The 27,759-nt window shown below is 36.6% G+C and overlaps 1 protein-coding gene and 1 pseudogene across 2 annotated transcripts; both read left to right on the top strand.

Moving 5' to 3' along the window:
* Positions 1 to 160: 160 nt before the first annotated feature.
* On the top strand, positions 161 to 11,110 carry LOC107812662 (inorganic pyrophosphatase TTM2). Of its 2 annotated transcripts, none has more exons than XM_075226745.1 (12): positions 161 to 431; positions 2,523 to 2,888; positions 3,545 to 3,659; positions 4,476 to 4,671; positions 4,752 to 4,865; positions 4,989 to 5,162; positions 5,738 to 5,932; positions 6,550 to 6,672; positions 6,745 to 6,866; positions 8,690 to 8,747; positions 8,866 to 9,159; positions 10,623 to 11,110. In XM_075226745.1, exons 2-12 carry the CDS (start codon positions 2,552 to 2,554, stop codon positions 10,839 to 10,841), a joined length of 1,947 nt encoding a protein of 648 aa, XP_075082846.1. In that variant the 5' UTR covers positions 161 to 431; positions 2,523 to 2,551; the 3' UTR covers positions 10,842 to 11,110. The 2 variants fall into 2 exon arrangements, with proteins under 2 accessions (XP_075082846.1, XP_075082845.1); XM_075226744.1 differs by having other exon boundaries at positions 8,636 to 8,747.
* Positions 11,111 to 13,002: 1,892 nt separating this feature from the next.
* Positions 13,003 to 15,209, top strand: LOC142167299 (F-box/FBD/LRR-repeat protein At1g13570-like; annotated as a pseudogene).
* The last annotated feature ends 12,550 nt before the right edge of the window (positions 15,210 to 27,759 follow it).

Here is a 27,759-nt window from a genome sequence, read left to right as displayed (position 1 = left end):
TTTAAAAAGTGAGTATAATTTCAATTGTGACCCTAAAATAGGGTATAGATACAAAATACCGAATCCGAATTTAGTCGGACTATAATACGCATATACCAATACCGTGTGAGAAACAAACAAAAGATACTATAATAATAGTTCTAGTAATAAGATGCAAAATGGGCAAGGGTCCATTGACTTGAGATTTAATTGCAATCCGTGGCAAGATTTCCGGAATTCCCACTTTCCCCAGTGAATCCCAGAAAATCATCTTTCTTTATTACTATTTCAGTAATAATAAAATTCACCAAAATCGAGATGAAAACAAATAAAAACGAAATGTAAAAAATTCGACAAACGTATATAAATGCATCCCCGGCAATCATAAGAAAAAGGGCCAAATGCTTCTCCTATAATTTTCCTGCAGAACCCCACTTTGCACGTTTGCATAGGTCAGTGTCTCTATGCTTCCAAATTTTATTTGTTTTGATCCACATATCTTGTGGGGTTTTGCCTTTTTTTTGCTACATTTAATTTTCTGGGTATATTTCAATCTAGTTTTTAAGCTTATGATTGTTGTTGTACTGTTAAAAGTCGGTAGTTCTTTTCTCTGGTACTACTGGGACCCAATGATTTGGGTATTGGATCCAAGGAGCTTCACAAATTTTTTTTTTTTTTTTTTTTTTTTTTTTTTTTTTTTTTTATGTTCATGTAGTGATCATGTTTCTGTATTATTTGTATCATTGCGGGGTGGGGGGTTTGGAAATAAATATTGTAGTTGCAATTCTTTGATTTGCAAAAAGATGTAATTTTGATGGCTGTAAAGGTTTCTGCTACATATTTCTGTCTGAATTGGAAGTGTCTGTGAATCAATTATTAGTTTAAAGATTCTTCTTTTTAATGAGTTCTTTTATTATACTATTATTGAATCAGATTACTGCTTTCTCTGTATGAGTAATGAAGTAAACAGAAGTTTAGTTGATTGTTGACCAACAAAAAGCATGAGTGAGAAAGGATAAAGATTCTGAGCGAAATGGGCTAAAATAAGTTGCTTTTAACTAGTTTCAGGATATTTGAAATGCGGAGGGAAAAGTTCCATCTTTATGGTATATGTCTTTATGTTCATGAAGAAGGCTGGGCATCTAGCATTAAAAACTAGAAACAGCAGATAGTTGCAGTACTTCTGTTTTTTTTTTTTTTTGGGGGGGGGGGGGGGGGATTGTGGTTAGGATAGAAATATATAGTCGACTAAGTTAGTCGGTTGAGTCTGTTTAAACCTTCTGCACAGGACAGAAGTTAGAAAGTAGTTCTAAAGCTAGCACGAAATAGAAAGTAAAGGACAGGAAATTTAAATGCAGTAAAAGAAGATGACACCAGGATCTTTATATTGGTTATGTAAGCCTACATCCAGTCCTCTTGGATTACAAGGTTTATCTTATTGAGCTCTTTTGTGTTTTGAGTTGACTACAGCCTTAGTTTTACTCACACTCACCAACAACGTAACTTTTGTTTTTACAAGCTCACCTAAGAAACTTCTTTCGACAAAACTTTTTCTTCTTCTTTATCTCTCCCTTTTTCTTTTGGTACACTAGTAGACAGTAGGAATACAGTGCTTTGTACGAAATAAGAAAAAGAGGTTTTAGGAATTGTAAGTTGTGTGTTTGTCCGCTGCTGCAATTGTGCATGCCTTGTACTAGCCGTTTGAAACCCTTCCATCAAAGTACTTAGTCATTAGTCGATTCATTATCATTGTCATCATTAAAAAAATCTTAAGCTAATGATTGATGCAATCTCTCAATTTGTGCATGATGACACTTCTCTTGCATATTTGGACATTTGGTTTTCTCTGTTTATTTTCGTTACGCTCTAGTGCTATCATGAATCTTACTATTTTTGAGGAGGTTGCAGTAGTTTAGCGGCTAGCGTAAAATTAGTCTAGCAAATCCTCTTAATACTGGATATATAGCCGAATGGATACAGAAGGATTCATATAGCCGACTCTTATTAATTTGATATTGATGCGTAGTTTAGTGACTGCTTGATGCTCTAGTGCTAAGGCCACATTGCCGTATGCTTATAACGGAGACTATGGATTTATGTGTACTTTCTCAGTATGCAACTAAGTGGTTTGATATTTCAAGAATATTGGGCTATATGATACTATTTATCTATATGGATCTGGCTACAGTTACTTACCCAACATGGGTGTGTATGGATATGTATCCTAATTTATGCGATGACCAGTTTGTGATGTTAATGTGTAATTAATGTGAAGCCTATGATTGTTTCATGTTGTGTCAAGCATACCGCAAGAATTGAAAATAAAGGAGAACTTCATTCTTGTGTAATCTTTTAGAGGGACAGCAGCTATTGTGATACATCATAATCACACAATTTTGTTGGCTTAAGTCTCTTAATCATGTTTGATGAGAAATATTTTCTAATCTATGCTTGCAAACTGTCTAATTTAAGATTTATTTCATTGTATCTTCAAATTATCATTCTTATTTTGATTTGTTCCCTTTTTTTGTTGGTATTTTCAGAGGAAAATCTGGCATAGTTCTATCTTTTAATGGATACGGATACTTCAGATGCTGAATCGACTAGTCGGAGAGCTGGTCTCTTAAAGGACCAGGTTCGACTAGTTAAGAGAAAAGATTGTGATCGATATGAGATTGTCTCAATACCAGATAATTTGTCATTTGAGAAAGGATTCTTCATTGTAATCCGTGCATGCCAATTGTTGGTTCAGAAGAATGATGGACTGATAATGATAGGAGTAGCTGGTCCCTCTGGTGCCGGAAAGACTGTATTTACTGAGAAAATACTGAACTTTATGCCAAGCGTTGCAGTTATCTCAATGGATAACTACAATGATGCTAGTCGAATTGTTGATGGAAACTTTGATGGTAAGAATGCATTTACCTTCTTTTCCCAAACAGTGCTTCGAGATGCCTCTGAGTATAGGTTAGAATTAGGTGAATGAGAGTGCAAAGGAAGCTGGTTGATAAGGAAACAACTTTTGAATTTCATCATTTCCTTTAAACATTTCAGGATTACACCAAATTGGTAAGAGTAATTGAACTCCGAATGATTGAATTCCTGCAGAAATCTACCCTATAAATCTTGGTAGAGGAGGTTCACGTCCAAAAATATACCATTGGAGCTCTTTTTTCCTTGGGAAATCCATGATTATTTATATTTCATTGACTCCACTTTTCCCCCCTTTTTAATGAATAAACAGCTGTCATCTTTTTCTTTATGAATTTAATTAACTAAGTGTTTGCGTAAGTATTGTGGGTGCCATAGAATATTGTCCAATTTCTTTGGCTTAATCTCAGACATCCAGCGGAATGAGGAATATGCTTATTTGGATCCGTAGCATATATATATGTATATATATATATATATATATGTGTGTGTGTGTGTGTGTGTGTGTGTGTGTGGGTTGCGCATGAGATATTTTCTCTTTGCTGTTTACCCTGAGATTATGTTACTGATACTGCTGGAATAAACTTAAGAGTTGATGATATGTTTAACAGGTCTTACCATGTTTTTGAAACAGACCCACGCCTAACAGACTATGATACATTGCTGAAAAATATCAATGATCTGAAGACTGGGAAGCCAGCAGAGATTCCAATATATGATTTCAAATCTAGTTCGCGAATAGGATACAGGTCCAGCTCCTTACTTTTAAATGTAAAAGTGTACGTTCTTATGTGCATTTAGCCATTTTGTGTACAAGGTACTAAACATAAACCAAAACAAGTTTGTACACCTGTTTTTGGACTGTGGACTGTATTAAGTGTTTGTTATCTGATAAACTTATCGGAAAACATGTCTAGAAAATTTTGCATATCAATGTATTATCTTTTTATGTTGCATGGAATAAAAATATAACTTGAGTGCAGCTAGGTCACATGGACACCATATTTGCCTTGATATGCACGTGTTAACCAGTTACAGCATTGGCTTAGGTACTTTATATATGGCTTCTTCAAGCTATAAACCATCTTTAAATTCTGTGTATCAGTATTTATTACATAATCGTTTTGATACTCGTGTTTGAGTTTATGCAAATAGTTGTAAAGTGCCATGACTTTTTTTTGTTAGCTTTATAATAACGAGGTGGATCCTTGTTACTTGTTCTGCTTGGCACTTTGTGAATCCTACCAACTAGTTAAATCTTGCTTTATTTTTTCCCCCCTGTGCTCTACATTTTAGGCGCTTCTATTCATGACTCTTAATGGAGGGAGATTCTTTATTAACGTACAACGTCAAGCATTACTCTTCTCTTCTTGCTCTTGCTAAATGTTTAATGCATTATGCCTTTGCCCACAAACCTTCTTCCTCAAAATTGAAAGTTCTTTGATGTTGGTTCCTATAATTTTCTTGGATGAATTATCAACCCTTCTCTCTCAAATTGAAAACATGCATCTTGTACATATAGCATATTAGTATGAACTGAGCTTACACAATTTGGTGTCCTTCAGGACCCTTGAAGTCCCTAGCTCCCGCATTGTGGTTATTGAGGGCATCTATGCTCTGAACGAAAAGTTGCGGCCTTTCCTGGATCTTCGCGTATCTGTGAATGGTGGAGTACACTTTGATCTCGTTAAAAGAGTTTTACGTGACATACAACGTGCTGGGCAGGAACCATCAGAAATAATCCATCAAGTATCTGAAACGGTCTGTTTCTCCAAATCATAACGCAAAGAAAGTTTGACTAGAATCTGTTCTCACACTCCCAGCTACAATTTCTTATGCAGGTTTATCCAATGTACAAGGCTTATATTGAGCCTGATCTCAAAACTGCACACATAAAAATTATCAACAAATTTAATCCTTTCTCTGGATTCCAGAGTCCTACTTACATTCTAAAGGTAAGAGTACTAACTTGATTTTAAAACCTCCTACATCTGGTTTTAGAGGATTATAGCTTCTAAACATTATATCTTAAAGTTCTGAGAAATGACTGATCTATTCTTTTTTCCTTACCTTTTTAGTCATCAAGGAATCCGAAGACAGAACTAATCAAGTCTGTCTTGTCTGAAGAACACACTGAGAGTACGGAACAGATTTATGACATATACCTTCTGCCACCTGGTGAAGATCCAGAGACATGCCAATCATATCTGAGGATGCGAAATAAAGATGGGAAATACAATCTCATGTTTGAGGTATGCTCCTTTTTCATAATGATGGATCCTTTTGGAAGAATGACAGGCAATGAGCTAGATTACAGTCACTGTCAATAACCTAAAGCTTTAGCGTCATTTGGCTGAATAACTCAGAAGATAATGAGTCTCATTCATTTCATGCTCATTCTACTTTGGGATGGATAGAATTCCATGCTATGGGATCTACAGGCACAACTTTAAGTAAAAGTGTAATTTTATTACTGAAGCACTGTACCGAGATAGTACAGTGCGGAAACAACAGAAAGAGAAGCCGGATACGAATCGTATTGTATCTGTAAGGATCCAAAACATGTTCCAGCATTATGTCACCATTAAAATTAAAATCAGCATTACACCAGGTTTGTAGATTCTGAATACATCTATATTTAACAAGCAAAATGTTCTCCTGCTTTCCTTTGAAGCATCTACGATTCCTTTCCAACCAAAGAGTCCATATTATTACTTAGAGGATCGGTTCTCCAAATCTTCTGCTGCTTCTTCCTCATCTTCTGATTTTGCTAACTGCATAAAGCTTTTACTTCAAATTGGCTGGCTCAATATGATTTGAATTGTAGGAATGGGTCACTGATTCTCCATTTGTCATATCACCAAGAATCAGTTTTGAAGTTAGTGTGCGTCTTCTTGGTGGATTGATGGCTTTGGGATACACAATGGCGGCCATCCTCAAAAGAAGCAGCCATGTATTTTCTGATGAAAGGGTCTGTGTGAAAATTGACTGGCTTGAACAACTGAACCGCCACTATGTGCAGGTAAAGATATTTTCTTCACTTTATTCATCTCATTATGATGACATCCAAAACTTATGGTCTTGTCGAGGGGGTTTCTTTTGATGTTCGAATACAATCGAGCTACTAGGGTGTAATTCAAATGAGTAAATGTCCCTTCAAATTTGATTTCCATTGTGTGGATACGGTCATTCAGTTATACCCGAGCAACAATCGCCTAACCACAAAATGATTTTATTCATTAACTATAGAAGGCTTGAAAAATGCATCGAGTCTGCGGGGAACCTTTTTCTATTATTTCTTGCGGTGTCCTCATAATCATACCTATAAAAAACGACTGTTTATTAATTGTTCAGAATTCAAAAAATCATAAAAATAAAAAATTTAACAAGTCTAATATTTTTTCTCTTCTCATACAAGAATATTCAATTTTTAAACTTCAAGTGAGTACCAATTACAGAGATTTTCTTCTGGCAAATGAAGAAAATCTCATATTCATATGCTGAAGGTTGAGTATATAGTTGTCTCTTTTTTCATAGTTGATAAACTAGAATGGCAGGTTGTTTCTTTGGAGTCATAACTGAGAATGTTATCTAAACTTCAAAGTTCAAATATGCTAAACTCTATTAAACTTTTCCTAGGTCCAAGGAAGAGATCGTGTTGTTGTAAAATGTATAGCTGATCAGCTGGGTTTGGAAGGCTCATATACTCCGCGTACATATATTGAGCAAATACAGCTAGAGAAGCTTGTGAATGAGGTTATGGTATGATACCTTCCTTAGCATTTGTGATGCACTGTCCCTACTTCTTATCCCTAAGCAGATACACAATTGCAGGCATTACCAGATGACTTGAAAACAAAGCTTAGCCTAGATGAAGATATTGTCGCAAGCCCTAAAGAAACTCTCTCTCGAGCCTCGGCGGAGAGAGTATCATGGAGAAATAAGAATATCAGAAGGTGCAGCACTTAATCCATTTCTTCCATACCGTCTACTTGTTTATTCAATGATACCTTCATCAATAATAAACTGAATGATGTCTTGTCTGTGGGCAATAATTTCTTATTGCTTAAAGAGTTATCTTCTAGTCAACCTTCGATAGCTTCAGCAATTTGTTTTTGGGGCTGCTTTCATGAAAGGAAGCACATATAATTTTGCCTGAGAAAATTGGAAATTTGGGGGGGGGGGGGGTTGGTGGGAGAAAGAGTTGAGAGAGTAGAGGCAGGGGACCAGGAGGTATCTTCAGCAATCATATGTGCACTTGACCGATCTTCTGAATGCTGTGAACATAGACGTGACTTGCGGGAGTTATTTCATGAGAGAGCTAATGAAACAAGGATAAAACCTCATTAAGTGTATGTTTGCGCTCTGATGGGATGATGGGAGATTGTATGTATACGCACCTTATGAATGATTGAGTTTATGTTGAAAGAGAATATCATCTTCAAAGTATTAACTCATTTTATACCTTGTCAAAAGATATTCATTCTATTAAGCTTTTTACTCTTGTACATGAGTAAGTCATTCTTTCATTTTATCTGCAATGAACTGCTCTTTGCACCTGGTAGGGTGTCTGACAAGAAAGCTTATCCTTTTAATAAGCAAACGAGGGAATTCATTGGGTTGTTAGTTAGATGCAATTTGCAATTTTACCATAGGTGTATTACACTAATCTCTATTCCTTTTGATTGTTAATTTATTTTCTACATTAACATTATCATGTCACTCATACATCGTCTGGCAGTACCTCAGGACATTAGCACTTCCTCTATTCCATGTTATGCGACACATTTTACCTTTTTAGTATGTTACAAAAAAATGACACCTTTGGAAACAATTTAACTTTAAACTTCTCATTTTACCCTTATTGACATGATTTTGTAGCCATATAAATGGCATAGCATGCTCGGGTTGACAAGTGGGCTTTTAATGTGCTTAGAGGGTTCTTTGTAGCAATACTACGAAATCTCATATATGATAACATTTCCCTTATTTGGGTACGTGTGTTCAAATTTCTTCTTCGTTTTTATATTTCTTGTTGAGCTCAAATTTCTACTATTAAAAAATATTTTTAAAATTATAATATCTTGCAATATTCACATATAGTTCAATGAAAAGGTTAAGCAAAAACATTCAAGAGCATAGGAGGCTGCTGACTATGGAATGGTATAACCGTGTGTAGGCGGTTATCCGTTACCGAATGGACGAATGGTATCTCTGCCATATGTGCAAACCGTAGCTGGTTCCAAGCCTGGACAAAAGGGAAGGATTGCAGTAGGTTGATGAGCAAGATGTAGATGACTCAAACTAGTGTGGGACTAAGGCATAAATGATATAATATGAAGAAACAGCCAACTGGTAAATTGTGTGGAAAAATTGGTGTTTTTTTCTCATTTTAATTTTGGTGCCAGTTCGGTCTTATTGTCAGTCATTCTTGGATTTTGGTCAAACATGTTAACACTGCAGTAGACCTTGGGGAAGGTGGGGTTGGACCAGGACAGTACAGGAAGGTGGGGTTGGACCAGGACAGTAAAATAAAGAGCATAGGTCTCAAAGAGAAGAAACATGGATGGACGTTACCCTATCTCCATTTGATGTTGGGGCAGAGGGTAGCCGGGTAGGTGGGAACAGCTGAAGTGGATATGATTCTTTCATTTTCTCTAGACTTGTGATGGTCCTGGGAAAGATTTTGATGTCAAATTGATTTGTGATTGATGTACTTTGGCAGTGGATTGTCACATTCATATTCAACTAACAGGGACAAAAATCTATCAAATGTTAGTTCTGATTATCGGAGGAATGACATGAGTGCAGAGTCAGGAACAAGATTATCAAACCAGGTGCAATGATAAAAAAATATTTTTTTCTATAGGTACAGTAAAGCACTTTAGCTTTTGTAGGTACTACTCAATTCTTTACATGACACTCTTCAGTTTTTCATTGTCTTTATTCCACAAGGGAGCGGTCACACATTTATTGGAGCAAATTTCTACCTTGAATGACCGGATGGATGGCTTTACGTCTAGAATGGAAGAACTTAATTCCAAGTTAAGCAGCACAAGGGCTTCTCCAAGAAACAAACGAGCTTCTCCAAGCACACCAACTCTGGCATTAGAAACTGAAGTGTGCAATGGATCTGCCCCTACTTCCTATTTCATATCTGGTTTGGAGAATGGTTCCTTGACTGGGTCCATCATGCCTAATTCCTCGTCTTTTGCTTCCCTTACAAAGGAGTCTGCGTTTATGGAAGAGGTAAGTTTGGAAATTTAAATTTTATCTAGTTAAATATGCATAAAGTCTTAAGATAAATAATTGAACAAATTTTGCAATTTATCCTTTTCTGGTCTTCCTTTTATTAATAAACACATAACTGTTTTACATAAACACGTAATCAAAAATTAAAAGATTATGTAGTTTACAAACAAACAATACCAAATTACTAATAAATGATCGTAAAGACAATGTAATTATATGATCATGTATTTATAAATATACTAATCCTTTACAATAGCCAAAATGGCAATGAGGGAAGAAATTAAGAACATCATTAGCAACATAGCAATTTGGAAAACACAAAAAATGAGCAACTAACCGATAACCATATACGTAAAGTAAATACTCATATTACCTCACAAAAGAAATGGCAAACGGCAATTTGTGCATGATTGCATGTGAGAGCCGGAGAAGCTTCATGTCTGAGGTGGCATTGGCACACCACAGCTGAATGTCAGAAATTGCAGCAGCGAGTTTGCAAGAAAGGCCTGAACATGATAACACGAAGCCCTAGGAATTTATTCTGGCGGTTGCTCCTTTTCATTTCTTGGTTCAAAACGCCCATGCAAAATGAAGTTTTATTGCATTCTTTTATATGGAGATGCTAGTGCGACATTTTGCACTTGTGTTCTGAAGATATCATGTGTTTAAGGAATTGAACCTGCTACGTTTGCTTCGAAGTGCTAAGCCTTTGATAGGTTTTTATTTGCCTGGGGTTACATTTTGACTGTATACTTCGATAAAGTTTGTAATTTCCTTTTTATCAACAACAACAACATACCCAGTATAATCCTACAGGTGGGGTCTGGGGAGGGTAGTGTGTATGCAGACCTTACCCCTACTTGGAGAGGTGGAGAGACTGTTTCCGATAGACCTTCGGCTCAAGAAAAGGTGGAAAGGAAGAATAGGGGAGAAGAAGAAGAAGAAGGAGGGGGGGGGGGGGGGGGGAGAAAGAAAGAAAAGGGAGACAAAAGACGATAAGGAAAAAGAGGAGAAAAAGTAGCATCAAATAATAACAATCAGGGAGCTACAATTTCCAGTAAAAGGGGAGATAGCATCAAATAGTAAATTTTTTCAACCAAAGCAATTCAGCTGAATCCAATTGGCTCAATGTGATTCGGGGGTCGGGGGTCGGACAGATTGCACTTTGTAGTAGATTTAGTCCCTTATATATGGGTGAGGACTTGAGAGTTCTTTTGTTACCCGAATCGAAAAGATTATCTTTCAAAAAGATAAAGGACAAAAATGTGAATTTACCTTTTTCTAGATGTCAAAGGGTTACTCCTTCTAACTGTTACAGAAGATAATTAATTTATTATCAGATGAATACTTCAATAAAACAGTATCAGATGAATATTTCCTTATTACTGTACATTGAATTTGTTGCCTAACATATCTTAACTTCTTGGCTTTTGTTCTTTTACAAATCCCTTTTTGTACAGATATCAAATATTGCACGTGGACAGCGTCAAGTTATTCATCAGTTGGACAACATTAGCAACGTTCTTCGCGAGAGATTAGATGAACAGTCTCGACAACGAAGAACAAATAATAAAAGAGACAGAATTGATATGGATCCTATCAGAATACCTCTCATCTTAACATTAGCAGTTGGTGGCCTGGGAATCCTCTTGTTTAAGAGCCTGCAACACCGAAACTGATTCTTCGTCCTAATCTTTTCTAACTGTAGGATTTTTCTTTTTCTTCTACTCCTATCTTACTCTTTTATAGAGCCCATGCAAGTATTTTTGCTTGTTGTACCCTTCAATCGGGATAAAATACTGCTCATGGATCAAACTGATCTGTGATTTTGAGGCTAAGAAGGCAGAATATGATGCTTTCTGATTAATGAGTTTTGTTAAAGAAGGGGATGAATTGGCAAATTTTGTAGATTTGTGGGGTTCATTTAATAAATATGTTCTTCATTAGATGTCTCGGAGTTTTAGTCTGTATAATTTATGTGTGTGATAGTGATAAGATTAGCAGCCCCGTTGCTTATATATTTCATATGCATTTCTAACTACCTTACCTGTCCAGGGAAGGAATTGAGGTCGAGAAAATTATTTTTGTTTTCTTTTTGGTCTTCCACAGTGTCCAATACTCACATTAGGGTCCCACTCAGATTGGGGTACCTAGATTCGTGCCGTGGAAGGTTCATTAAAGGGGGGAGTGCTTTCTATCAGGATTTCTTTTCATTCCCATGGCTTGAATTTGACACCTCTGATTAAAGGTGAGGGTGAAGGGATCCTATCCATTCCACTACAATCCTTTTGCTTTCAATGTTTTGTTCGTGAGACAGGGGAACAGAAGTTTTTTTACTCTTGTGAGAAGCACACTAATAAATTTTGGTCAAAACCTGTGCAGACCGTTTGGAAAGTGTAAAAGTTTCCCTTTAATGAAGTTGGAGCGTAGAGTAATATTGAGATGACCTGGTATGGAATTTACGATGTTTAGGATCACCATTTATCCAACACATTCCCCCAAGATTTAAAATTGGAAGTCTGTTTACATCCTTAATAAATAAAAAATATCACCTTTAATTCAGTTGAAGATTTTTTCGTCTTTTAATTGTTCCGTGCTATCGTTTTTTCCTTTTTCTGGAATGTAAATGCAAGAAAATATTTTCCCTACTTTTCGGTGCATTCTATCTTCTAATATTATTGATCATACATCCAAAAATTCAAAATTTTTACTTTGCTACCTAAGATGTATTTAGGTCAAGATATATTGTTTTCTGGCCAGATTTGCACACTAGTAGATGCATTTTTAGAGATGCAAAATTTTCAATTTAGAACAAGATTAAACTAACAGACTGAAAAATAATGGAAATCGATGGCAAATATTAATCTAGTGATGCAATTTTCTACGGAATAGATTTTGTTACTGTGGAATCACCATGCATTTATTAACAGAATTTGGTCCATCTTCATGATCACATTACATTTGTAGAACCTTAACTTTTTCACTTTTACTTGGATAAATGATTGTGTTATTATTAGAGTAAAATTTACTTTACCCCCTTAATCTTTAAGGGTTGAGAAACAATACCCCTCACATTTTGAATGGGAAAGGGATTCCCCTTATGTAATATTTTTTTGGTGAGAGTTTCTTTTTTAAGATAAGGATTTTTTTTCTCTCTATCCTTTCAAAGGTGAAGTATAATATTTTTCATCCAAACCAATACTTGAATTTCGTTTTTCTTGCTCGTAAAATTTAAGATATTTTTCTCTTATATTGAGGTCATTAATAAAATTATTGCAATAAAGAAAAAAATCTTACATACAAAATTCAAGAAATATGATGAACGCACATTCACCATGGATGCTTTAGCATTAATTCAATTTGAAAGAAAAAAAGATACACTGAAATAGTCAATCCTCTAACATATATATTAGACGGAAGAATTGCTGCTATGAGTATTAATTTATTTATGTATTTTCTTTATATATTAAAATTATTATACTAAAGCCATTATTAAACTTTACTTTTTTGATAATATCTTTATTTTTAAACTTTACTTATTTCGACAAAAAAAAAGAAAATATCTTTATTGAACAAGAATTATAGTGGATAATGTCACATTTGAAAATTTATTATGGAGGCATTTTTGCACTACATCATATCTTAAACTATGCGGGAAGAAGGCTAAAGGGAAACTCCATAAATTATATAGATCCTAATTGTTTGTTATATCTTGCTTTTGGCTATAATGAAAGAACTTGGTTATTCAAAAAATTATCTATTGGAAAAAAAGATTTTTATTAAAAAAAATTGTTTTACGAGAAAGCTATTGCACAAAGGGTTCCCTTTCCCATTCAAAACATGAAGGAGGTATTGTTTCCCAACCCCGAAAGGTTAAAATGGATTTGACTCTTATTATTATAATGGATTAACTAGGTTATACTCCACGTATTTGGATATATCCATATATTCTTAATGAATGTTTGTATTAAATGTCTTTTCACGCACTAATTATTATGCATAGAAAATACAAATACATTTCATTATAGAACAGTGTATTTGAAGATTGATTCTGTTGATCAGGTACAAGAACTAATTACTCTTATTTATTGTGACTTTTGATGGATAAAAGTAGAGACACTATAAGCAATATATATAGTAGTAGTAGTCTAATTAACGTTAAAATCAGCATGTCCCAAGGTATAAATTCTCTCTTTTCTTTTCTTTTGGGATTATTAGCTTTAAGCCTAAGATTCGTCTACTTCTTTTAACAGATAGTAAAAGAGCTGTTGTGGAAGAGGATACAGAAGATACTCAGTCGTCTACCAAGAAACATTTTAGACTGTATCCTTGAGTTCTTGCCGGTTCAAGACGCTGCTAGAACTAGTATTTTGTCAAAAAAATGGAGATATATTTGGGCCATGCTTCCAACTTTGATGCTGGATAAGCACTTTTGCAAAAACAAAATGGCTGTAAAGTCTCAACCTGTCTTCAAAGAAACAGTAGATGAGATTTTGTTACAGCATATTGGAGACATTGTGAAGTTTGATCTTGATGTTTCAGCAACACATTTGCCTTCAAATACATTTGTTGATAGATGGACAGAAACGGTGTCAAGGAGCTAACTCTTGACATGTCAAATAATAATACTTACAAGCTACCTTCTTATATATTTGATTGTCCAACACTGAGACATTTGAAACTCTTCAATTGTGTCTTCAAACCACCAACTTCTTTTCTTGGCTTTCAGAAACTTACTAACCTCTATCTGGAAAAAATAAAAGCCCCCCTTCTTGTCAGTTTGACCTTGAAGTACTGTCTTGGCACTCAATACCTGAACATTGTTGCATCACGGTTGAAGTACTTGGTTGTTTATGAGAGTCTCCATCTAGAGCTAAATTGCTTTACAAACTGCAAAAATTTGGTTAAACTAGTACTTTTAGGCAGGTTTGTTGGTTATCAAAAATATGGTGAGAGATCAACTCTGGAAAAGCTTCTTAGGTTGCCTACACTTCAATTGGATTTATTTTTCCTTGAGGTAAGAAATTGATATGTAGTTTTACTTGGATATCTTGTAGGGATATTATTCCTGTGATTCTAATTATTGTATTTGCTCCAAAGCTTTTGAGTGCACACACAGTTCCTAAGGGGCTTCCTGTTGTGCTCCGCTGCGTGTGGGTTCTATCGTTAAGTATAGACTTTGGCAAATTGGATCAGACTTCCTTCACGCTACAGCTAATTAGGGGTTCCTCTAATTTGATATTTGGGTAAGAAGGGTACACGTGGTTATGTATATATATAAACATGAGAAACTATTTACCAAATGCAGATTAGGCTTTTAAACCAGCTGATCTGTGGTTTGAGGCTAGTAAGGCAGATTGATGCTTCATCTTTTCTAAATTGGCAATTTTGTTGAAACTTGTGGGGTTCCCTTATTGTATTTGCCAAATGTGGAATAGATTTTTAATTTCTCATTAGAGATGTCACTATCTGCAGATTTCTCCATTAGCCACAATTAGATGATCCTTATTTACTGATAAGGAGTGTGTATATTCAAAAGCCTTGTGAGATCTAAGCAGCTGGATAATAAATTCACCAAAAGGGCCAATAACAAATGAAACTCCGTTGATAGATCCACAAACAAGGCATCAATATATTCTATCAGTGAATCTGTCTCAGGAAGTCGTTACAATGTTTTTAACAACAATAAGTAGATTAATAAATGATAACCTTGTTTGGTTCAACTAATGGTCAGATTCAAGTTGAACTGTAACAAACAGATGAATATCCCCTGTTTGTACATTGAATTTGTTGACTAGAGTATCTTAACTTCTTTTTTGTTCTCTTAAAATCCCTTTTGGATACATATATCAAATATTGCACGTGGACATCGTCAATTTATGCATCAGTTGGACAGCATTAGCAACGTGCTTTGGGAGAGATTAATCTCGACAAGGAAGATATACAATTGATATTGATCCTATTAGAATAACTCTCATCTTAACTTTACCAGTTGGTGGCCTGGAAATCCTCTTGTTTTAGAGTCTGAGCCTGCAACACGAAACTGATTCTTTTTCTCCTGCTCCTATCTTACTCTTTTATAGAGCCGATGCAAGTTTTTTTGCTTCTTGTGCCCTTCAATCAGGATAAAATACTGCTCATTTTATATATTTGTTCTTCATTAGATGTTTTGGAGGTTCAGTTGTAATGATGTATGTGATAAGATTAGCCGTCCTTTCATTTGCATTTCTAATACCTGTTTGGTAACAACCAAGGAGAGAATGGATAAGAAGAGAAAATGAAAATATTTCACTTTGGTTGTTTGGTTCATAAGAGGAAAGAAATGGAGGGATCATAAGTTTTTCTCTTCTGAGATTTCCATTTGAATGCTAGTGTGAACAATATTAGTAAAAGGAACACATTCTAAAGCTTCTTTTTTTTTTTCCCGTAAAATCATCATATTATTGGTTTGTAGGAATATAAATGCAAGAAATCATATTTTAACAGTCTCGTTAATTGTCCAACCCTGACAGATATAAAACTCGTCTTCAAACAACCAAATTCTTTTCTTGGCTTTGAGAATCTTATAACTCTTCATTTGGAAGGAATAACCTTTGAGCCAACCACACATTTTTGTGTTATTAATGCCCCCCTTCTTGTCGATTTAACCTTGAAGTACTAAGTACCTGAATATTGTTTTACCACAGTTGGAGAACTTGATTGTTATTCCCAAGCATTATCAAAGCTTCTTTTCAGCTCTCCTACTATATTTGCGTATATGTTTCCCTGAGGTAAGAAATTGCCATGTCATTTTGACTTGGTTATCTTATAGGGGTGTATTCATGTAATTCTAATTTTTGTTTTTGCTCTGAAGCTTTTGCGTGCAGACTCAGTTCCTTTTTTGCTGAACTAGCTACTTGTGGAATCTAGCTAGCATTAGGTGTAGACTTCGGCGAATTGAGTCAGATTTAATTAAGATTTCCCCCAATTTAGAGACATTTTCATATTTGGGTAAGAAACATATGTATACATTATAGATATACATAGAACGAAAAGCAGAGAAGCTATATTTGACACCATTAGGTAGAAGATACCTTAACTGCTTTAAATAAAGTTATTATTTGCTCCTCCTCCATCTTTGATAAGGATGAGCATTAAGCTTAATAGAGCCTTTGATTCCGAGGAAGAAATGAATATCACTACAGAATTAATGCGTTCCCCTAGAGCATCTCCAAGGGCAGAATTGTTCTATTTCCCAGATGTGGATTAGAATTCGGTTGATGATGTCTACCTGAATTTCAATTAAGCGCAAATCAGAGTCTTCCTTTATATTTCCTCCATAATTAACGTTTTGGGTTTGGTTCTAGTTTTGAAAATATACTAATTTAAATTTCTCATAAAAATGTCATTATTAAAATTTCTTGATTCTTCTTTTGAGGATAAATGTTTGAGGAGTGAAAACAAAGATATTTTTTTTCGGTTGTTTCGTTGGGAAAAAATCTCTGCAATTGTTTATGTACATTATAACCTAATGGAAATTCATCATTTTTGGTTACATGTATTTTATTTGTTTAGAAGCCAGAAGGGCTTTGGCATCCAAGTATTATTGCTTGTACCATAAAATCATCGGCGCACCTAGGAGTGTACAAAGAAAATCGATAAACCGCACCAAATCGATAATCTGAGTCAAATCAAAAAAGAAATCCGATGTGGTTTGGTATTAGAAAATAAAATCCGACCATAATTGGTTTGGTTTGGTTTTAACTAAAAAAAGTCAAACCGAAACCAAACCAACCCGATAGTACATTTATATAATTTTTAAAAATATTTTATACATATAAATATTTATTGTAATGTAATTTATAAATATTTCTTTAAACTTTTTCACAGTTTTATTTTTTAACGTATTATTTCAAGTTTAGACTTAACATTCTTGAATGGTAAATAAATTTTATAGTCCATAAATGCAGTAACTCAAATAAAGTCCAAATCAATACTAAAGCTAACAAAAGAAATTCAATTCAATACTAGGAATGACGATATAACGACAACAACAACCAGTGACATCCCACTAGTGAGGTCTGGGGAGGGTAGTGTGTACGCAGACCTTACCCCTACCCCGAAGAGGTAGAGAGACTATTTCCGAAAGACCCATCGGCTCAAGAGGACAAAAAGACAAAAGAAGACAATATCATTATCACCACAAAAATCATAGGAAAAATAGGAACAACATGAAATCCCGAAGAAAGATGCAAAGCAAAAAACGAAAAAAGCAAAAACAAAATCGATAGCTAGTAAATAGGTCCGATACTGAAACGCAAAATAGTAAGACACGATATTGCCACTAGCTAGCTTAGACAAAAACCCTACCACACTAGTCTCACAAAGATACTAAATAAGGCAAGACTCAACTACCTCCTAACCTACAACCCTAATACTCGACCTCCACATCTTCCAATCAAGTGCTATGTCCTAAGAAATCTGAAGCCTCGCCATGTCCTGCCTGATCACCCCAATACTTCTTCGGCCTCCTTCTACTTCTTCTCGTGCTCTCCACAACCAGCCGCTCACACCTCCTTACCGGGGCATCTGGGCTCCTCCTCTGTACATGCCCGAACCATCTGAGCCTCGCTTCCCGCATCTTGTCATCAAAGGGAGCCACGCGCACCTTCTCCCGAATATCATCATTCCTGATCTTATCTATCATAGTGTGCCCGCACATCCACCTCAACATCCTCATTTCTGCTACTTTCATCTTCCGGATATGTGAGTTCTTAACAACCCAACACTCATCCCCGTACATCATGACCGTTCTAACAACCGCTTTATAGAACTTACCTTTGAGTATCGGTGGCACTCTCTTGTCACAATAGGAATGACGATAGTGTTGGATAATTATTTTAGTTTTACATTGGTTTATAATGAAAATGCATAACTTAATTTATCTTTTTCTTTAGTGCTTAGTTATGTAATTAATATTAATACTTATTAGCTATACTTATTTTAGCATGACCTATATAATATTTTTAGATTATGTTAATTTTCATTATGGCTTATTAATTAGCCATATTTATTTTATATAATTTTATTATTTTATCTTTGTTATTGAATATTTTAGTATAATGCTATGACTTATCTCATATTATTGTGTTAGTTTCTTGTAAAATACATTATATAGTTGTATTTTACTAGAACTTAAGAAATATTTGGAGCACAAGTTACATATTTTATGCTATGAAGACTTTACCAGAAAAAAATGCGACTTTATTGATTTGGTTTGATAATTGAAAAATCCGAACCAACCCGATCTATGTACACCCCTAGGCGCACCTTTGGAACTGCGATTGCACTCAAAATCATTGGAGCACTACAATAATTAGAATCACATGAATACAAATACAATGCCCATTTTTACTGTTAATAGGGAAACTTTTGGAGCAAGATTGCACATGAACTAGTTTACTGCTTTGAATTAAGCTTACAAACTTGTACATTATACGAAAACTACTTCAAATCTTGACTGTCCCGGGAGATGCTCTAGGGAAACGGGCCAATTCTATGAAAGAGCAAACAATAGCTTTACGAAAAACAGTTCAGTTTTTGAACCCTTAAATTCCTAAATGTATCCTATCCGTCCCTTAGTTTACATTACGACCCATAAAGTCCAATTGATTCTAGACTTGGATAGCTTAGATTAGTGTAGATGTACCCCACGTGCAAGCTTATGATACGACCACATGATGCACACGAATTTCTTTGTGAGAGTGCACGAATTTTGTTCAATTGTGTGATCTCCTTAATTTATGTTCAAAGTTATACTGGAATATGTGGACTATTTCTATATTCACTCTCTTGTTTATTTGTGAGGGCACATGATTTCATGATGGATTGGTAATGTTGTTAATTTCTCTTATTGGGTGAGTGCAAAAGTTGAGGGTGCTTAGTGGTAACGAGTCAACTCTTGAGGTAGGGTGGTTATGAGTAGGTTGTTTGAATTGGAATTGAAATATTTATACTTGGGCATGTGTTAAAAATGAGAAGAATGTGAATTTCGTATTATCATGCATGATTGCGGTATCAACCATCTTCAAAGGTAGAGTGTATGATTGAAAAATTGAATTTCTCCTCCATAGTTGATGTGTACGTTGTTGGGGTGTACTTGAGAGTTCCATTGCTTGAGGATGAACAAGAGTTTAATTGTGGGGTGTTGATATTCGGCTTAAAGTATGTATATTTATATACATATTGTATGTTTAGGAGCCACCCGGAGGCAATGTGGGATGAAAGAGTACGAGCTGAAGTAAAAAGAGAACAAACGGAGAAAAGTGTACAGTGTAGCGCCCAGGCTAGTGTGGGGCGCTACCTGTGGCGTAAATTCCATATGCAAGATGTTTTCTAGCACTAGGCTAAGGTCCCATGCTACCCTGGGTGCTGGGTGACGAGAAATTGTCCTACTTCACCCGGGACAATGTTATTTCGACCCAACATGCCCTAACTCGTATAAAAGCAAGTCTAAACCTATTTTAGAGGTGGAGAAACCACTTCGAGAGACACTCGGGAGCACGAAATTCATCGATTCTTCCATCCTTCATCTAGTAATCATGGCTTTTATGTTTAAAAATAATATTTTGATTATTGTCATGAAATGAGTGGCTAAGAACCTTATTATTGTGGGGTTATGGGTCCTGTTTGACTATTGTAATTTGACGGATGATTGTGTTGATTTATTCTATCATATTAATTTGCTTATTCAATCTTGCACTTAATTACTCTATTGCATAGCTAACAATAGAGTACTATCTACGAATTTATAGTTGAACTCGAAAGTGGGAACTATAGATTCCATATAAGATTGAGTAGAGTAATTTCTTGAATCCGGACATTAGAGAATAGATTCACGATTAGGATAGACATATTCTAGTTGCCTTACTTGGTTATGTTTTGTAGGAAATATATATGTGTTCTTGTCAAGTTTGATTCTATGGATATATAGTCTTAGGTTGGCTTGAATAGGCGAGTGAAGCGTCGAAAGAACTTCACGAGCATAATAAACCCTGCTAATCAACAGATTAGATAAGTCAAGTGATTACATCAACCGAAAGAGCAAAATAGGAGAGACATTAATCCCATAACCCTAGAATATCCCCATCTCATTGAATTCTCTCTAAGTGTTTGTCTGCTCTACTTGCGATCGTATTTTCTTCTTTGCTTATTACTTTCGTAGTAATTTAGTTACAAAAATCACAATCATTTTCTTCACACTCACTTGAGAAATAAATTTATAAATAGTTTAGATCGGACAATAGTTGATCATAAATCCTCGTGGGAACGATACTTTCTCATCACTTTATTACTTGTCGACCGCATATACTTGTGTGTGCATTTTGACCCAATAAGTCAAGAATCAAAAGGTCCAAATCAACCCAAAAACTCCCCGGAACAAAACCAATCAACTCTGTAAGTCATAAAACCTAAATTACACATGTGTGAAGTATCAAAAGGGGAAACGAGGCGCAAATACAAAAAATGACCGGTCAGGTCTTTACAATTTTTAAACGTGAATATTTGAGATTTGAACATCGATTCGGAGTCAGATATGAGTGAAATTAGTATGGTTGGAGCGCAATTAAATGGGTTGTCAGAATTTGTGAGTTTTGTCGGGTTCCAAGGTGCGGGCTTGGGTTGACTTTGAGTATTTGATTAAAGATTCGACCTTAATCACTAGGGTTTGTTTTCTCAGGCATTATTTGATGGTTTTGAGTTTCTTTTGCCTAGTTTCGAGCCGTTCGGAAGTTGATTCTCGTAGGAAGACATTTCTAGAGTATTTTTTGGTTTGCTCAGTGTTTGATTAGGCTTGTTCGAGTTAAGTTACATATCTAAACTTGAATTTGGGGGTAATTATACCTGAGGACTATGATATTTGAAATGGGTTTGGGGTGACACACCTGCTAGGTGACGGGTGCATGCGTGCACCGAGGTATTCCTGATCCGGGTAGTTCTTAGGCTATTATGCGCCTTATTTTGCTGTCATGTTTCTTTGATATCATGTTTTCTCCATTTATATGGCTGCATGAGTTATTATTCATGCTAAAAATCATGTATAGGTCACATGCTTAGTTGCTTGAGACAAAGTTAGAGCTGTTTTGCCATGCTGAGCTAATTGCCTTAGCCGTAGTCACACTATTTCAGTCACACATGTTATATCCGCATGTTATATCTCTGCTTCCGTGCACTCTTGATATGCTATCTAACATGTTGTTGGTGTCTTTGTATGTGACATGAGTTTAAGCTATATTTGAGGTACATTGTGGTGTTCCGTGTTATATGATTGGATTCTATATATGTGATATGTTGACTTGAGCAGATTGATGATTGATGTGGGTCGTAGTGCCATGTTGTGAGTTATATTGGATCGGGTTACACACTATAATAGTTATATTGATATTGAGGTGACGCATGTGCCAGGCCCCACATTGGGCTAAGTGTTACTGATTTTGAGGCTTCGAATGCACTAGGCCCCACGATTGGGCTAGTGATTATGATTAGCGCTTGGGCATTTGGCGACCTACGTGACTTAGTTGAGATAGAGGGATTTAGGTATGATGGCTTGTTCTTGTGCTAATGGGTTTCAAAGAGTTCTCTATGATTTCTGCCACTGCTTGAGACAGATGTCTTCTACCGGCATGGGGAGTTTGTTGTGCATTGCGATTTTCTTCTAGATGGGATCAAGTGGAAAGTTTCTGGTTGATTAAGAATGTATTCTGCTGGTGACTCAGAGTTGATAATGAGATTCTCGTGCTTTCATATGATGGTATGTTAGAGGCGATGCGACGTGTGGGATTGAGATTTGCATGTGCAAGTTTGCAGTTCAGTTTTGAAGGGAAGGTCATGAGCTCTAGTCAGTATGGGCAGTTTCTGATGTTTAGAAGAATGCCAACACTATCTGATATCACCTAAGAAGAGTGCACATTTCAGTAAGCGCCTCATGTTTTGACTTATAGGTGCTTCATTAATATTGTAATACTAGCCTAGTTGATCAACTGCTGATGTTCAGATTTTCCTATGTGGCACGGGAGAATTATATAAGTATTTATCGTGAGATGATTGTGTATGAGGGAAGTGTTAGTCATTCGAGTGGTAGAGATGGGATTGGATATGGTGATTCATGTATTCTAGGGGTTTGGAGACTAACAAGGTTCTCAGAGGCAGATTGTTCCTTGGTTGTGGATTGTAAAGGTGCAGACAAAGTTAGATAGCTAATGGTTTGTATTATGGTTAAGTTATTATGGACTTTTGGACGGTTATTTATCTATTTGTGGATGGTTGAAGTTGATTTTAGGGCCCATTGGTAGGCTTAATGAAGACGTGTATTCTACACCGAGTTAGATTTGTTGACTCAGCACTGCTATTGTTGAGGGGTGTGTCATTCGGTTATAGTTGAGCTTGTTCATGTCCTGATATGTTTTATGTGTTACTCTTCTATGCTACGACAAGTTATGATCTGTTGGCTATTTTCACACATGATGCATTTCTGTTTGGGCCTTAGGACAACATTCGAGCGAGATGGTTTTTGGGTTGTTGAAAGGTTGATTGTGCCTTGGTTATGGTCTTTACTATTGGTGGTATATTGTTATATATGTTTCTCCATGGTTATGGTCATGCACTTCACATGTTTATTATTGTTATGTATATATGTTGTTGATTATGAGCATCATGGCTCGAGGTATTTCATGTGCACCGGTGTCTAGATTGGGTCACGCATCGCGGTGGAGTTATGTTAGGATATGATCCTTTGTGTTTATCTCGTGTGGTTTGGTTCTCCTTTGTATGATGGGTTCATAGCATTGCGTTGGTGGTGGTATATGTTAAGCTTGCAGGACGGTTCTCTTATTTGATTCTCTTTCCATTTTGGGTACACTTGAGTTGTTGCTTATTGGTGCACAGATTGCACGGTTTGTGGCTTTAGGTTATATTGGTGTGGCATGTCAGTAAAGCAGCTTGTATGTGATGAGATGTGGTCATTGGACCTGGTTGGGCTTAAAAAATATGGTACTCATACCAAAGTAGTGATCAATAGCACCACTATCAATGATACATTGTCCACTACTCGAGGCTAGAAGAGCGAAATCGTTTCTACCTCTTTGCACAAAAATAGACTGAGATGACGAAGTGGATGTGCCTTTATTTCCTCCAACTCCTTAATTCCATGGGTGCATCCGATTTGATTACGGTACATTTGGAAGAATAATGTCACTTGTCACCTTAGAATTTGGCTATGGTCCTTATTGGGTGAGGGAGCTCCATGACTTGTTGGTCTGATGCATGGTTATGAGTTTCTGCGTGTGTCTTTCATTGTTGGCTATGTGCGAAGGTTTAGAACAAGGTTTTATTTGATATGAGGTTTGTTACCAGTACCAGGTTTGTTATGGAGCAGTTATTATGGTCGGGCGTTATTGCTATGAGTATTTGAGTTATGTGATATATCATGCAATTATGTCTTGGAATGTGGTTATGGATTGATGTAGCTCATTCAGACTTATATAGTGTCTAGATGCGAGAATCATGTCTTATAATGGTTTCTGGATGTTGGAGATTTGATTCTATGGCTTATGGATTGAGGCTGAATTAAGAATCTTTAGTATGCTGTGTTATTAGTCATACATAGTTGGTGTGATGTGCGATCACCCATGGGTATGCTCATGATGATTTGATAGCTTTGGAACGACCTTTGGCACGTTCGAGGACGAACATGTGTTTAAGTAGGGGAGAATGTAACGACCCGACAAGTCATTTTGAGTATTTGCATTCCGTTTGATGGTCCGATGGCATGAGTAGCTTCGTATAATGTATTATGACTTGTGTGTATCGTTGGTTTTGATTTTAGGGCAATTTGGGATTGATTTGGAAGAATGATTCTCAACTAGGAAGCTTTAAAATTAGAAGAGTTTACCAAGTTTGACTTTTGTGTATTTGACCTCGGATCGGAGTTTTATGGTTCCGTTAGGTCTGTATGGTGATTTTGGACTTTGGCGTATGCCAAGATTTGCATTTGGATGTTTCTAGAAGGTTTCAACACTATTTGACGAAAGTTGGCAATTTGAAGGTTCAGAAAGTTCATTGGTTTAACTGGGAGTTGACTTCGGTGTTATCGGTTTTGGATTGTGGTTCCATGAGTTGGATTAGGTTTGTTATGTCATTTGGAACTTGTGTGCAAAATTTGAGCTCATTCTGAATTGATTTGATGTAGTTTGGCACGAGTTCTGGAAGTTGAATGTTGAGAAGTTTAATGAGTTTGGTTTGAGGTGCGATTCGTGGTTTTGATGTTGTTATGTATGATTAGTGGCCGAGTAGGCCCATATTGTGTTTTGGGACTTTTTGATATGTTCAGATAGGGTCCCCAGGGTTCCGGGTATTTTTCGGATTGATTTTGGACCATTGCTAATCATGTTGGCATTGTTGAGATTCTGAGTACTGGTGTGATCGCACCCGCGGAGTTATGGGTGCAGGTGCGGAGCCACAGAAGCGTCACAGGAGGCACATAAGCGGATGTAGTGGCTTGGGAGTAGTGCCTGCAAAATAGAGGTTGACCGCAGAAGCGTAAGCACAGATGCACTAGAAGGTCCGCATCTGCGATGTTAGCGAAGGCTGGAAGTGTGCGCAGATGCGATGGTTTTTCTGCATCTGTGATTGCGCAGATGCGAGGTGTGTCCCGCAGATGCCATGAGTCTGGGTTTCAGTGGTTCCCACTTATGCGAGATTCTTTCTGCAAAAGCGGAGGTCACAGATGCGACTAGGTTACCGCATATGCGAAAGTGCTGGTTAAAAGCTTATATTCGAGGGTTTGCTCATTTTATTTCATTTTGAGATTTGGAACTCGATTTTGGGTGATTTTGGAGAAGATTTTCACCACATGGATTGGGGTAAGTATTTTTAACTCTGTTTTGATTATATTCCATGATTTTATCTTCAATTTTTGCATTAGATTGATGAATTTAAAAAAGAAATTGGGGATTTCTGTCTAAACTTTTCTCAAGTGAATATTTTAGATTTGGACATCGATTCGCAGGCGGATTTGATTAAAATTAGTATGGTTGGACTTGTAATTGAATATGTTATCGGAATATTTGAGTTTCATCGGGTTTCGAGGTGCGGGCCCGGGTTGAAACTTTGGTTGACTTTGAGTATTTATTAAAGATTTGACCTTTATCGCTTGAGTTTGTTTCCTAAGGCATTATTTGATGTTTTTGAGTTTGTTTTGGCTAGTTTCGAGCCATTCATTGAATCTAGTAGCATACTCTGACACTGTTATAGTCCCGAGATGCAGCGGCTCAAACTCTATGGCCATGCATCCCAAAGGGTCTGGGGAACAAACTCTCTCAAAAATATCTCTCAGAACTGAGCCCAAGTGAGTGGGGCTACATAAGTTGGCCTACGTCCTCATAAGCCTGCCACCACTGATACGTTGCTCCTCACAGTTGAAACGTATTAAAAGCAACTCTGCTCACCTCCACAATACCCATGGTGTGGAGAATACTATGACATTTCTTTAGAAAACCTTGCCCATCCTTGGTTGCTACGCCACTGAAAGTAGGAGGATCATACTTCTTGAACCTCTCGAGTCTCCTCTGCTCCTCCTAAGATGCCGCTGGCCTAACCTCAGGCTAAATCAGAATAACTGGTTGCGCTAGTATGACACCTAGGACCTAATTAGTGTGGACCTGCTGCTCTGGGGTATGCGCCGTGGGAGTTTGTGCTCCTCCACAGCTTGAGATGTGGCTGGTCCAAGGGAATCAATCCCGCCAGAGCTAAAGTGTTGAACATGCTCAGAAACTATGCTAGGGTTTCCTACAGTCCAGGGGCAGTAACAGGTTCCTCTAGTGCATGTCTTCCAATCGGAGCTACTGGTGTCTCCTCAGTCACTGCACGGGCAGGTGCTCTAGCTACATCACGTGCCCTCCTCGACCTCTACCCAGGTCCCATCCCCCGCCTCGGCCTTGCGTGGCTATAGCAGGGGGCGCAAGTGTCTGATTGTCGGATCCAGTTGCGCGTGTCCTCACAATCTGTGAGAGAATAGAAAGACAAGGATTCAGATTTCAAAGTTAACTAATTCGCACGATAATGAATCAAAGGAGTAGAATTTCCTAACAGTTCTGTAGCCTCTCGAAGATAAGTACAGACGTCTCCGTACTAATCTGCAACTAAACTTGCTTATGACTCGTAACACCTATAAACCCAAAGCTCAGATACCAACTTGTCACGACCTCAAATTCTCACCTTAGGATGTCGTGATGGCACCGTATTCCTAAGACTAAGTGAGCCTAACATATATTGAAAGATAGCAGAAACAATAACTTAAAGATCAAAAATAGGTATCAACCATTACACTATCATAATAAATCTCAACAGCACGGCTGACAAATAACCCAAAATCTGGTGGAACTGAGTCATAAGCTCTACAAGAGTACACTAATAATCTTGAAATACAGTACTATTTCGGAACGAGAAATAAACAGTAATACAACTAACAACAGAAGGTGACTTCGAGGCCTGCGAACATCGAGCAGGTGTACCTTGGAGTCTCCAAAAATAGCTAATTAATCACTGGCGTCGAGCACAGGCAGATGTACTTGGATCTGCACAAATATTTATGCAAAAGCGTAGTATGAGTACATCACAACGGTACCCAGTAAGAATCAAGCCTATCCTCGGTAGAGTAGTGCCGAGGCCAGGTCAAGACATTTACTAGGATAAGAAAGTCAAACAAAATATAGCATAGTCTAATAATGGAAAGTGTGGAAGTAAATGATAGATAAGCAGTTCAATAATATAAGCTAACAACGGAAATTTAAGCGGTAAAGACAACAAGTAGTGAACGCATGATGAAACAACATATAGTCAAACACATACAAATACAAGTGAGACAATGAAGAAAACAACAAGACCTTGTTCAACTAACAAGCCTATTTTAGCATGGAATGTACAACAAGAATCACAACTGAGGTACTGCCTCGTATACACATTTCACAATTTCAATCACAATCTTTCCTTATATTTCTGCTTGATCCTTACATTTATTTTTGAAAACATTTTTCCCAAAATAACTACACGCGTTTTAGCCCCCTTATCTCACCACATGGCTTCAAGTAATTCCCTTACTAGAACCACACATATAAATTCCCACCTTATCTCACCGCGTGCGTATCGACCTATATCCTTATACCACCACATGCGTATCAATATGACAACATAATAATCAAGTCACACCACATGTGCCCATATGCCACAACACTTGCCAAAATCAACAATACAAATGTTACCACAACGTAGAGCCCATGGCTGAATCACAATGTGTACATAAATCTCAATAACATCAAAATGAATGAGGAATACTCAACAATTAATAACTACTACCTCAATGTGATAATGATTTCCATAACTTCAACACCAATAACTCAACAAGAAGATATTCCACGAAATAACTACTTTAAGTAACAGTATTTCAACAATAAAAAAGGTAATAAGACAATAAGGAAGATAGAAACTTCAATTAAGCATATAAGAGCAATTACAACAACAAAGGGTATAACAAATGCTAGCAACATCAATTAGAGCATGTTA

Source organism: Nicotiana tabacum, chromosome 12, assembly GCF_000715075.1.
Source record: "Nicotiana tabacum cultivar K326 chromosome 12, ASM71507v2, whole genome shotgun sequence".
NCBI classification, from domain to species: Eukaryota; Viridiplantae; Streptophyta; class Magnoliopsida; order Solanales; family Solanaceae; genus Nicotiana; species Nicotiana tabacum.
Note: the sequence above shows the minus strand (reverse complement) of the source record. Positions and strands in the feature narration are given on the sequence as shown.

What these genes read in the sequence shown, in the direction of transcription:
- LOC107812662 (XM_075226744.1), top strand. Translation starts at nt 2,552, where the DNA reads ATGGATACGGATACTTCAGATGCTGAATCGACTAGTCGGAGAGCTGGT. An exon ending in TGTTGATGGAAACTTTGATG is followed by an intron (nt 2,889 to 3,544) that starts GTAAGAATGCAT and finishes TTTTTGAAACAG; the next exon opens with ACCCACGCCTAACAGACTAT. An exon ending in AGTCTGCGTTTATGGAAGAG is followed by an intron (nt 9,160 to 10,622) that starts GTAAGTTTGGAA and finishes CTTTTTGTACAG; the next exon opens with ATATCAAATATTGCACGTGG.